Source organism: Rhyacophila brunnea, unplaced genomic scaffold (genome assembly GCF_057557595.1).
Source record: "Rhyacophila brunnea isolate RB1 unplaced genomic scaffold, BYU_Rbru_1.0 scaffold_23, whole genome shotgun sequence".
Lineage (NCBI taxonomy): Eukaryota > Metazoa > Arthropoda > Insecta > Trichoptera > Rhyacophilidae > Rhyacophila > Rhyacophila brunnea.
The window spans coordinates 2,244,315-2,257,697 of record NW_028232893.1 but is presented as its reverse complement, the minus strand read 5'-3'; the positions used below and the strand labels follow the sequence as shown (position 1 = coordinate 2,257,697).

Genomic DNA, 13,383 nt, shown 5'->3' with positions numbered 1-13,383 from the left:
GGATTTTTTTACGTTTTTGGAGCCATTTTTTCCAAGTTCTCTAAATCTTCTTATATTGCGAAATTCTAGTACTTTGCACCAATTTATCAAACGGAAATATCGAAATTTTAGTACTTTTTACATGTTATTTTCCGGTATTAAAAATTATAGTATTTTGGGCGTACTATACCTGTTTTATATCGTACATAGTACGCGGACCAAAATTATAGTACAAATACTATAATTATAGTACGGTTGGCAACACTGCAACCATACGATTTCCAACATGGCAACATCAACAAAAATTGAATATATTTATGGCTGTTTAAAATGCATCGTTCACGCATGTTGAATGTTATCCCTGTTCGAAAATGTTTTTTTTTTAAATCAGAATGTTGAACATTCTACTAAAGTTATTATTTTTATATGAAAATAAGCTTTTCTTACTTATCGTTTCAAGACAGAGTCGTTGCATTCCGTTGTCTTTTTCTAGTTGTACTATAAAGTAGTACTATAAAATCAGATTTAAAAAAAAAGATTTTTTTTTTATTAAATACAAATTATTCCAGCTTGCAGTTTTTAACCCTAAATTATTTAATATCTCAATAATTAAATTATTAGTTTTATAAAAAAAAATATATGTAATGAAAATAATATTCAATTATTTCTGTGATGCGCGCGCAAGCGCATTTCCGTGCATCCAAACATGGCTGGTCGTAGTAACTATGACGAACGCGATTCGAGGTGAGAATTAGATTTGAAGATATTCCAGATGATAATACACGAAAGTTTGATGTAAATCGTAAAGTGTTAATTAAAATAATGTTCATAAAAAATAAAAAACCCACCGGTGTGACATAAATTTGTCGTAATTCCAATGAAACGAGGCTCGCCAGAGGGACGTCTATGCCAAAGTTCCCCAGACTCCACATGTTATCGGCGCTTTAAATGTTATCGACTGATGTGTTTCTACATTTGGTGTTAATCTGCGGAAGTCGGCAGTTCGTTTGATGGCATTTTGACGAAAATGCAATGTGATCTCGCTGTGCTGTGACAGTAAAACCGGCGTTCAATTCACGAAGGGCTTCATTTATTTCAGGGATTTCGGGGGCGGCGGTGGAGGGCGGCGTAGAAACACCAACAAACCTTTTCCCACGGAACCCCCTTTCAAAGCCTTCGTAGGAAACCTGCCCGATGGAGTGGTCCAAGGAGATATTAACCTGATATTCAAAGTAAGAGCCATTTTTATTTCTCTCCATACTTGTAAAATGTACCAACGAGTATCTGCTGTCAGTCAGGGAGAAGTTTTGCAATATTGCAGTTTAATCGTATCAGCTGTTAAGTTTAAAGTGTGCTGTGTTATTATCTTAAATGCTGATTTCTCTCCTGTAATTTATTTAATATTTTATTTGATATATTTAATTCAGAAAACCATGGTGCATTTGTTTTCAGGCACTATGGAGGTTCTGAGACAATTGTGAAAAAGTAATGATTCAAAGTCAAAAGAATTCTTTAAGAAATTCAAATTGTGTATTGTATATGTTTTTCGATGTTTAATTCACAAATTCCCTAGCTGAATGTTAATTTAACGGCTTTATGGATATTTAGATCCACCAATGTTTTCCCCTCAGATAATTGGCAATCAAGCACGGAGCGCTTTTAATAGAGAGATTGTTTAGTATGTCAGCCTGTGAGTTTCTTGTAGGACTCGCTGTCATTTAATTTCAGTCGGTCAACTGGCAGCGTGTCGGAGCCAATACAATTACAAAATTGTTATTTAACACAAATCAGAATATGTAATGGCAGATAATTGATTGCTAAAATACTTACCTCCACGATGGATTGATAATTACTTAACTGTCTCTTCTGGCTGAATTCTGTGAACTTAGAATGCTCCACTAGGAACTCGAAGAACTTGGGAAACATCAGTTATTTTGCTAAAGCCACACAGTAACCGCGCCAATTTTTAAAGCCGATTTTGGCAAAATTCATGAATTCAAGAATGAAAACCTAATAACCGAACCTAACAAATAATGCATTATATTGCTTATTTTCAAAATTTGTTTGCCGCTGGCTTCCTGTAAACCGACAAGAACCGTTATTTCTTCTCCCAAGGTGCAGAACTAGCCTACCATTGGTAATGCTAAGCCGGTTCTTACATCTAAACTCATCTCAGCTGCAACAGGTCGAATATGTTGCGGCTATTCATAAAACACATGTAACCTAATGGACTTCTGCACACTGCTGATGTGAGATTTTAGTTTGAAAAAAAAACAGTTGGTGTCACAACCTAAAGCCTAGTACCCACGCACGTTCTTGCTCGACGGTTTTGCTCGATCGAGCATGTTGACTTGGAAGCATGCTCGCCGTTTCGTCCACACAGTCGAACAACTCGACACAAGACACTAAGGCCACCGTCGCATCGCCACGACTTCGACCACGAGTGAGAGCGAGGCCACACGAGCCTTGCCGGTGCGTCCTCACTCCCTCACTCAAACTGCATCGAGCAAGAATTACGGACCTTGAATCTCTTTCGGATCGAACAATTTGCTCGATCTCGAACAAAAAACCATCGAGCCAGATGGTAAACACGTTGAGACATGTTGGAATGAGCGTAAAACCGTCAAGCAAGAACGTGCGTGTATACTTTCGATAATAGTTCCCTCCAAACCAACCCGCCCCACACCGCACTCGATCTTAATCAAGCGTATCATGAAGCTCTATGTTTGATGTGAAGCATCACCAGTTGTTTACGCCTGGGAATATCTCGGGAGCAGATGCCCAAGACTGAGGTCGCCATGCACTCAACTGAGTTTACAAAGTCTTTCTAATAAAAATGACCATCGGAGAGAGGAGCAGGGAGAATTAACACAAATAAATGATGTCACTGTGATGGTGTCAGGCCATTTTTAATTCACACGTTCAACTTACAGTCAACTCCTACTTACCCGCAATGAAAATGGCAAATGAGCGCACCAATATAGGTATATTTCGACAATGGATGCACTGTGAATCGATATGTGCCTAATTGATGGATGAAGCCAATAATTTTGCCTTCTTAGATTTCTGCGGTACCAATACATATTAATCGCCGTTTCGGTGACTGATGGCATTTTGAGAGCCAGCACGCGTCACTGTCGTTAGGTGGCTGTGTGTGAATGCGAGAGATGCAACATAGACGTGACATAGCTACAAGGTTTGATTAATGGCTGAGTCACAGATGAGACGATTTTGTATGTGACCCGGCTGATTATCGCTTCTGATATTTTTACATTCCACTTGTATGAGGAACACTTTTGTTGTGTTCTTTGAGGTAGGGTCTACTCAACTTGGCTCACTAGGAGGTACTTCCTTGAATTTCTTGTGATTTTTTTATAGATTTCTGTGTTTTTTATTTCATCATCATCAGCCTGAATCTATCCACTGCTGGATGAAGGCCTCTTCAAGCTGCTTCCACTTCTCTCGGTCCTGTGCATTGCGTTGCCACGTACTTCCGCAGAACTTTATCATTTCATCGATCCAGCGGCCTCTAGGTCTACCTTGCGGACGTTTTGTACTTCTTGACTCTTTCTTTCTCTTTCTCACTGGAAGACTAGATTTGTCCAACGATTGTCTCTTCTTCAAGCTATGTGTCCAGCCCATCTCCTTTTAAGGTTTTTAATAAACTCTATTACATCGCAAACCCTTGTCTGCTTCCTTATCCACTCATTCCTCTTTTTGTCCTTTCGTGTTATGCCCAGTTATGCCTCTCCATACCACGTTGTGCTACTCTAAGTTTCTGGATCTCTCTTTTACTTAGGGTCCATGTTTCACACGCATATGTGATCACGGGAAGCACACACTGGTTGAACACTTTGCGCTTTAGGAGCAGTGGAAGGTCACTTTTGAAGATATTATTCAGGCGGCCAAAAGCACTCCAGCCTAGCTTTACTCTGTGAACAATTTCATCAAATATACATCCATCTATAGACACTTGTTGTCCCAGATAGATGTAGCTTTTCACCTGTTCGAGCTGAGTGCCATTGATGAGGATCTCTTTTTGGCCTGCAAAGCAGTTGAACGTGACTTTCGTCTTTGTTACATTTATTTTCAAACCTACTTTGTTGCTTACTTCAGTGAGTTCCTGCATTCTGTTTTTATTTATACTATATTATTATTTAATTCCATATACTATTATTAAATCATGTTAATTAACTATTTCTTTTATTCAACGAATAATTTGCATTTAACATTTAAGAATGTACCATTTTAATTATTGAACCTACATAATTCTGAAAACACTCATGAGAAAATATAGCCAATACAAAAAATCTTTTTTTGAAAAAAGTACGACACGGCAGGATCGAACCTGCGTCTCTTGGGTATCGCGCCCTGTGCATTACCACTATGCTACGACTGCCATACTTAATTGCGACACATTTTAACTATTGGCCTTTTTAATACCTGCTCATAAGCGCTCCTAATTGAGTTACGATAGGCAATCAGTTTTTGTAATCTAAATTAATGTATGTATTACTTTAATTACTAACCGATGACAATACAATATTTTTTTAAAAATCTGAATTACTTATTTATTATGCTTGTGTGCAGAATTTTATATATTCGTAATAATCAATGAACTGTGTATATGAATGTATAATCTCATTTGAACAATTTTACATTTCCACATGTTCACGTTTTGAATTTATAATTGTAATGCCCCGTTCATGCATACATGGAGAATGAAGAAGAATACATATTGTTTATTAACTATTTCATTTTTTTGCAGGATTTAAACATTCGGCACGTCCACTTGGTGAAGGACCGGGAGACAGACAAATTCAAAGGCTTCTGCTATGTTGAGTTTGAAGACCTGGAGGACCTCACCAAGGCGGTGCAGCTCAACGAAATTCTCGAAGTCGATGGCTACACAATTAAGGTGGACATCGCAGACGACAAACGGAACGACCGGTTAGAAATATCATTCTTCAACACTAGTCATATCTCCGTCATCAGCCAGGCTCGATCCAGTGCTGGATGGAGGCCTCGCAGTAGCCTGTTCCATCGTTCTCGGTCTTTGGAACCCTTCGCTGCCACATACATTCGCTGAACATACAGGTTTCGGTCCAGCGGGGTACCGCTATATGAGTGCATTTGTCTAGCTGTTAACCCTTCGCCGCGTGACACATTGCACACTCTTCTCTGCCCCTTATTCAATGATTCAGTGGTCTTTCCATGTTATGCACCATATCCACTTTTCCATATCGTGTAGCGCTAGTTGTGGTTTTTGAATCCCTTTACATTAACGATCCGTGTTCCACAGAAGAAACCAATGAATAAACCATAGGCACGCGATGTTATGAGGTCACAAAGCTGATCAATCAGGCTGGATTGAAGAAATCATTAAGTTTATCAGATGCATATGGCAAAGAAAAATTAGAGACGAGAGTGGAAGAAGCTAAGGGAGGCCTTCATCCAGCAGCAGATTTAACGGTTGTTATGTTTCAAAGCATAAGTAATGTTCTTGTTTCTACACCGTGGAAAGAAAAAATAATAGTTAGCAATCGACCTTGAAACATCACTAAGTTTTTTCCACGTATCGCGTTTGTCAAATTACCATTTTTACTCCTTTTATCGTGAACAGTTGTAACTATTCACCCAACCCATTGGATCGTTAATCTGTATCAAACTATGATATTTTCGGAAGATGCGGGATTGAATCCACACCTTCAGCTTTAGAGAGACAGGCGGTCACCGTCAGGTCGATTGGAACTGAGCAAATAGACATCACTCTTCGCGTGTAGCATCGTGTCACGAAATCACATGATCCGTCACAGTGGATAGCGGAGATTTTGTTACCCGAAAGACCCTTATGGAGCAACTGGTGGTATTGGAGTAGGCTACAGTGATGATTGGAAAAATAATCATTTCAGTTGTCCTCAATGTGATGTTTGCTTGTGAAGGGCGAATCAAATTGGGGTGTATGTCGCCAACTGTCACACTGTCGCGGCGACAAATTTAGTCTATGGTTTGGTCATTTTGCAGAATATTTTGAACGATCATCATCTCTGTAAATTCACTGAAGAATGACACTGATGAAGAGTGTCAACTAAAGTATTAGTAATTTGGATTATTAATAATTATTCATGCTAATTTCAATTAATTTTAACAGTTTCTACGTGTGCATTAAAATTACTTGCGACACGACATCCGTAGATAATAATTTGAACAGAACCCAACATGAAGACCATAGATAATAGACAACATTTTTATAGAAAATACATAGTGCCAACTGCTAAAAACAAAAAAACGTGATTTTGACAGGACAGTCGAAAAGTGTAGGCATGTAGAAGATATAAAAATGTTCATTGAGTCATGCAGGTGTGGATGCAGTGCAGTTCAACGTGAGGTGTCCTCATTATTGTTATGGCGATTTCGGAAGATTTTGCTAACTAACATTGTTCGTTTAAAGGTTCAAAATGTGCTATGGGATGGGAGCATCAGTCTGATAACATTTTAAACACGAAGAAAAACGACATTACACAATTTTTTCCCATAGCGACAGCTTACTGTGATGTTGCGTGATAGTAGGCGACATGCACCTCGATTTGATCAGAACTTAAAGAGTTTTTCAACCAGACATAGCTAACCTGTTTTAAGCCTAAAAACGATTTTCACTAACCATTCTACCAAACAAGGACGATTACCAGTCGACTGTAAAAGTTGAGAATCAATACATAATTTACATATGATTTAACATGTGATGTGTTTCCTTTGCAGAGGGGGTGGCGGCAGGGGGGGTCGCGGGGGTGGTGGAGGTGGCTTCCGAAGCGGAGGTGGCGGGGGCGGTAGAGACGGCGGCGGTGGCGGCAGAGATGGCGGTCGCGACGGTGGAATGTTCGACGTATTCAGCCGGAGAGAGTTCGGCGGGGACCGGAGAGGGGGACCCCCATCCAGGGGGCGGGAAGGAGACCGATATGGAAACGGTACTAATATTTTTAATGTCATTTCTTTACAGCAGATTAACAAACTATTCCTTGATTTGCAGTCGGTAAAAATATCAACATGTTTGAGAACATTAGCACAGCGTGGTTACACCGCACACCCTGCAACGCCAGATATTATTGATGAGCAGGCATGTCGATCGCGGGATGAATTTAAATCGATCGCACCGTAGAGCCTGTGTGTTTACCGCTCTATGTCACCATGGTGACTATTCATTGATTATGTGTGCAATTGATGGTGTGCGGTACTGCTTAGCTGCGGATCTAGTTAGAGAAATTTCTGTGCTCAAACATTATAAGAAAGGCAGCTTAGACTGAGTATTGCAACCCCACAATCAACTCTAATATATCGTGTTGTGATTTCAGACCGGGGCGGAAGCAGAGGTCGCGACTTTGATGAGGGTAGGGGGGGTGACTGGGGTAGAGGAGGAGGCGGCGGTGGTGGTGGTGGCGGCGGCGGAGGAGGAGGAGGAGGAGGAGGAGGCGGTGGCGGAGGAGGAAGAGGGCCACCTTCCCGCGGAGGACCCCCCGAACGACGCAACTACGATGACATGCCGAGCTCACAACCTGGTCAGCTACTTGTCATTTCTTATCTGCAGTTTTCTTTGAATTGGTGATGTGGTGATGTTTAGGATTCGTAAATTGTTGTAGCTCACAATATCAAAGTAGTGTGAGAAATCCTATGTCAATCAGCTGTATTGAATATACGTTAAGTGAAATAAATCGTCAAAAAGATGACGAAAGACAAATGGTACAAGGACATATCCTTGTCTAACTCTAATCAACATACCTAAATAATTTTGCGATTCTAATTCTCATATAGCATTATTGTTAAACAAGAACTTCTTGTCCACGTGTTAAAACTGTGAACTAACAAACCCCTCCTGTGCTGTTTATCGCATTTCTGTTTTCAATTGAGAAATTCCAAATTTCATTTTTTGCTTCTGTAGTGTATGGTTCTATTAATTTACGTAATTTGATGCTTTTTATAATAAAAATATGTCTAAAACGATCAGGAGTGATGTTAGAATTATTATTAGTAAAATTTTGGTTTATTGCAAAGAAGAAAAGGAGTCACATCTAAAAAGAGAGCCAATACATTATATAAACATGCATTGCCGCCATGATAGGTACGTCACTGAGAAGTATTCTGTATGCGACTACAGCGAATTTCTGTTACTTTCAATCATCCTAAAGTGATACATTGTTTATAATATACTTTTTTCTGATGCCTATGAATACACCTGATGATGCAAACAAACCGGTTGAAATTATAGATTTTTATTTACTGTTGCTTTTGTGTTTGCAGACACGAGCGGTCGGCAAAAGCTGAAGCTACTCCCGCGGACGGTGGACGTCCCGATGAACTCTCTGGCGGAGACCTCGCAGGCGTCCTCAATCTTTGGGGGCGCCCGTCCCCGCGAGGAGACCGTCCGCAAGGAGGCATAGGCGCCACAGCCATCCACCGATCACAACACAAACGCCCCCCACCCCACATTTTCCTTTAACTTCTCCCCCCTCTCTCTTTCGACCGTTGGCTCGCCTTCGTTTGTACCGCTGTCATGCTATTAGGATCGCAGATAGATTTGGGTATAACTTCGAATACTTGTCAAAATGCGAGCGATTGTGATTTTTAAAGCTCGTTCTGTTCTCACATTTATTTTGATGTAGCGCCCGTCGTCTATCGCCACCCTTATACATAATGAATTGAAGTTACGCCTGTCATATTTTAATTCAAGCCACTGTAAAAATTATCAGTTTTTGTACTATAAATTCAATAGGACCCGTTAATGAAATGGTTAATTGGAACTGTGATTTGAAAATTGCAGTCATGATTCTATTATGTCGAGGTTCTATATGAATGATCTGCCAAATGAATTCAGTCTTTCTATATCAAGCCGATCTCAATTTATGATCGTTGTGATATCATAATTTCTATTGTCGGCTTTTGTAATTCTTCTTCGACAGTAAAATATAGCATTTATTTTGTGAAAATTTCCTACATGCCTACGCTACACTGACAAATTGTGATTTGATTAATATCTATTTAAAAAATATTTTTGTCATTTTAAAATTAAATAAAACTTTTGAATGGGTATTTGGACTCCCGGTTGTCCGTCTGTTTGTATTATGTCAAATTTAAGGCTTCTCGGCGGATTTATTTGATGTCGTGAATCTGTTTGCAAAATATTGCCCCTTTTCCATAATTATTCTCAATTCAAATACTACAATAATGTTCATGTTATTCAATACTCGGCACGTATTTGTTTTTCTTCTCTTTCACGTTTTGTTATTTTATTATTTCCATCCCGCTGGATTGGGATTGTGTACATGTGACGCTAAGTAACGTTCGGTTCGTTCTTTTTAAATAGGTAGCGAAATTATACTGTCAGCTCTGGAAGTATAATAATATGCCATAATACATCATCAGAATAACAATAAGTGTTTACATCGGCCTGTTTGACGATTAAATTTAATAGATCAAATATTTAATCATATAATTGAGGAGTTAAGGATTAAAGAGGTACAAGATGAATAAATCGATTGCAAAATTAATCTGAGTTACGTGAAATTTTTTTCACACATAAATATGGCATAACGTGGTAATGCGAAAACTGCTCTCAATCAATTTTTTATTTATATCACTTGTACATTAAAATCGTGTTAATTCGAAATCGACAGGAAGGAAAATTGAATTACAAAATGTATGGTTATAAAACTGTTTGAAATAAAAGTTTTATTCTGCAACATTGCTTCCTATACAACGTGGTGACTGTTATGGTCATTCATGGAGTTTGTGAAAAATCGTTAATAAATAAATTTTATGAATTTTGGTGAATATTTAAATTTACAGCGAGTTTCGTATTAACTGGGTTTTACTGTACTCCTTTAATCCTTGGCAATAAATCGATCAACTATACCCACATTTTTAGACCGTAATTTCCCGGATGTGACATGATTTATATATATCGATGGTTGGTGCCAAAACGATATATATCTCGTTGTATAATTTTGTAAGATTGAAATCAGGTAAAAATCAAATGTGAAATGGTCATTTTATTAAGGTGACGCATCAGTGAAACGTCAAATAATTTTCAACTGTAGGCGCGATAAAATTTTGGACTTGCTCGCATTCAGTGAGAGAATCTCGAGCCAGAAACACGTCACTTTGCTGCGTGATGGCGACCGGTCAATTAATTCTAAAATCGTGTAAAGATGACTAAAACGTTACCCATTTACTTTAAAAAGAAAACATGTCAATGAATATATTATTATTGTTACTAATAGAACAATAAACAGAACATAAAATGGACGTATGTTGGATTTATATGACAAATAATATTTCGTTTGACAGGCGTCATTTGCACCCGCAATCCGCGCATCGCCTAGCAACGATCTTTTTAGACCGTGCCTCAACTAATGCATGGCCTTAATATGAATTTCAATGAAACAATATCTTATTTGTGCTAAATTTTACATATTATGTCATTTAAACATACGGAATTATCAGTCGTGGGGTTAATTGAAAACACCCGTAAAGTGAATTTATTTAGGTCGGCTATTTTGACATTTTTGTATAAATTTGTTTCATGTAAGCATTACTAAACAGTACACTGATTTGTTTATACGTTTACGAGGTATAAAAGAATTCTGAAGTATAAATGATGAATTTGGGTGTGACGTTTGTGTACTTTGTATACGCAGTCGAATTGTGAAGTTTTGACGTTTTTACAAGGTTTGCTAATTTTTTTTTTTTATGAAGAAATTATAATGCATGATTTACATGGTTTTTGTCTGTGTTTTCTGTCTTCCATTATAAATTTCGAGTAAAAAAATCACATTTTGAAAAGTATATTATTGGAATTTGAATGAATGAATGCTTGATTTTTATTTAAATGTATTAATGTTTTTTCGGTTTTTCAAAATATGAAGCAATAAAAAAAATGTAACATGGAATTTTGACTTCCATAAAGTTTGTAAACATCCATAGATAATAAATTTATCTCACCAGCTTGTCAAAGATTGTTAATACCTATTGTTTGTCTATGGGTAAGGTAGGTATGCTTACCTTTTAAGCATATCCCAATATTGAAGTGTCAATGTTCCTTTTTTTATAAATAAATATATTTATTACATATAAAACTGCAGTATGAGTTTTATTTTTTTTTAATCTAAAATGTGGAGACATTTGTCATAATAATTCAAAATTACACATCAGGTTTTGTACAGATTTGAGTCATATATTTCCAATTTCTCCCAAGTCCATATTAACATATCAAACGATTAACATAGAATGGGGTGGCATAATAAAAAATCTGGTAAGTATCTATATTAAAATGGCTGGATTTAGTACTATTTCCGAAGACTGTTCGTCCGTGTCAATTTATGATATGTGCCAAACTGGTATTTTTCAATCTCTAAACTGAGAAAAAAAATGTAATGGTAAATTTCTGAAAAATACTGATTGAGCCAACGAATGTGCTTTGTCATTTTTGCACTTTTCAGAAATTGATCAAAGATTGCAGATATATTGGAGTTGGCAAAACTTGTAAATATGTGACATTTCTTTATTTGAAAATTGTGAAACAAATACGGTCGTGTGCTGTTTTGAGTGTTTGGCATAATGATGTGTGTGACTTCAGTGGTGGATTCACGGAAGGCGAGCTCACGGTTTAAATGTTGGTCTTTTTCTTACAAAATGGCGGCTTCAGTGTGTTTTAAATTTATGTTATTGTAATAATTTTGTTAGTGTTGATTCCGCGGGACTGTGACGCTTTTCATTTCATTAGATCATTTCTCAATAGGTACCTATCGAATCTAAAGATTTTTTAAAAAATCTCCAATAAAAGATAAAAAAAAATCGTCTATAATTATAAATATAGATACTGGGAATATTTATATGTATTATAAGTATGTATAAAATCTATATTATACGGTATGTCTAATATCTAAACACATTTCTTTGTTAAGTATCTCAAAAGATATTTTTATGTCTCCATTGATTTGGTTACTATTTTAGAATACATGAGGTGTTGTAGATTGAAGGACTCCAAGTGACATCACCTATCTGTGAGTGAAACAGCATTCAAATATCTATACACCACTGACAAATGAACGGCGGATAGGCGAGAGCGTAAATTTTGCCAAATCACATTAGATTTATTTTATATTTTCAAATTAATATTTTCCTTATTTACTGTTTTTTGTTTTTGACGTTTAGTAACAAATAAGATTAACTAGACTATTTTTAAATTACACTTCCCTTCTGCTTTTCCTAAGAGTTCATTGAGGGCTCTGGAAACAAAAACGGCAGTCTCCATTTTTGCAATATATTGGTAAGTCATTAAAAATGTCTTACATCTTTCTTATAGGTATAATTTCTGAAAAAAAATATTTTGAAATGTTTGTATACTAATAATATATAACATGTTATAATACTTTTTTCAGAAATTATACCTATAAGAAAAATGTGAGAAATTTTTAATGACTCCCAACATATTGCGAAAATGGAGACTTCCGTTTTTGTTTACAGAGCCCTCATATGTCGTTGGTGTTGTAATTATTTTCTATAAACAATGTTTTATTCCTAACATTGGATTATATCCTATTTTGACTGGAATCACTCTACAGCGGGTATGGCAAAAGCCATTCGCAATCGTATTGGTTTTGTTTGCTAGCATTGAAATAGGCATTGTAGCAAGCAATACAAATACTTCCGCGAATCACTCATGGTGCCACTGTAGAATGACTCCAGTATACTTGGAGTATACAATGTTTGATTTGAATGTCACATAACAAGACCTCGTTTACAGAATGTTGAAAACTGTTATGTAGAATTTACAATGGCATTAACTTTGAAGTCAAAATACTCAACTAGGTCACTGTTGTATGTACTTGTATTCGTTCAATCCTCAGTACCTTATTAATGTCAGTCAATATTTTACATTGATGTTAATATCACTTAACGTCAATTACAGATTGAACGAGCCACTAAATTATAATATATCACAATAAAAAATATTTTTTATAAATGATCTAGAAATGTGGACGCAGTATGAATTATATTTCTAGTTTGGCTTGTCTATTATTTGCTTAATAACCTTTTTATCGATTCAAAATCCTTTTTAGTATAGTTAAATTGACATGTAACTATAGAAATGATTATATGTATTCTCTGTATAGGCAGCACTGAATACATTGTTTGATGGAGATCTGAGTTCCAGTGTGATATTCAATCACAAGTGAAATGATCACAGCCAATTCGATTATTACCCATACATCTTGAATAAAAGGTTTTTTAACACTTAAAACTAAAGCCATTCATACATTTAGGCTCCTCAAAGATGTCATTCTCTACGGAAGAAGCCTAGGCTTGAAAACAAGGGAGGAAAGGACCTGTAATTTTCATACAAAGTCGGAA

General features: G+C 36.8%; 2 protein-coding genes across 2 annotated transcripts in view; one reads left to right on the top strand and one right to left on the bottom strand.

Moving 5' to 3' along the window:
- Positions 1 to 13,383, bottom strand: part of wkd (TBC1 domain family member whacked) — a 422,625-nt gene that overhangs the window by 356,807 nt on the left and 52,435 nt on the right. The gene's annotated exons all lie outside the window — the stretch shown is intronic.
- On the top strand, positions 670 to 8,445 carry LOC147069349 (eukaryotic translation initiation factor 4H-like). The gene is made up of 6 exons (XM_085950281.1): positions 670 to 723; positions 1,079 to 1,211; positions 4,748 to 4,929; positions 6,739 to 6,944; positions 7,329 to 7,532; positions 8,272 to 8,445. The coding sequence occupies exons 1-6, from the start codon at positions 686 to 688 to the stop codon at positions 8,409 to 8,411; spliced, it is 903 nt and encodes a 300-aa protein (XP_085806407.1). The 5' UTR covers positions 670 to 685; the 3' UTR covers positions 8,412 to 8,445.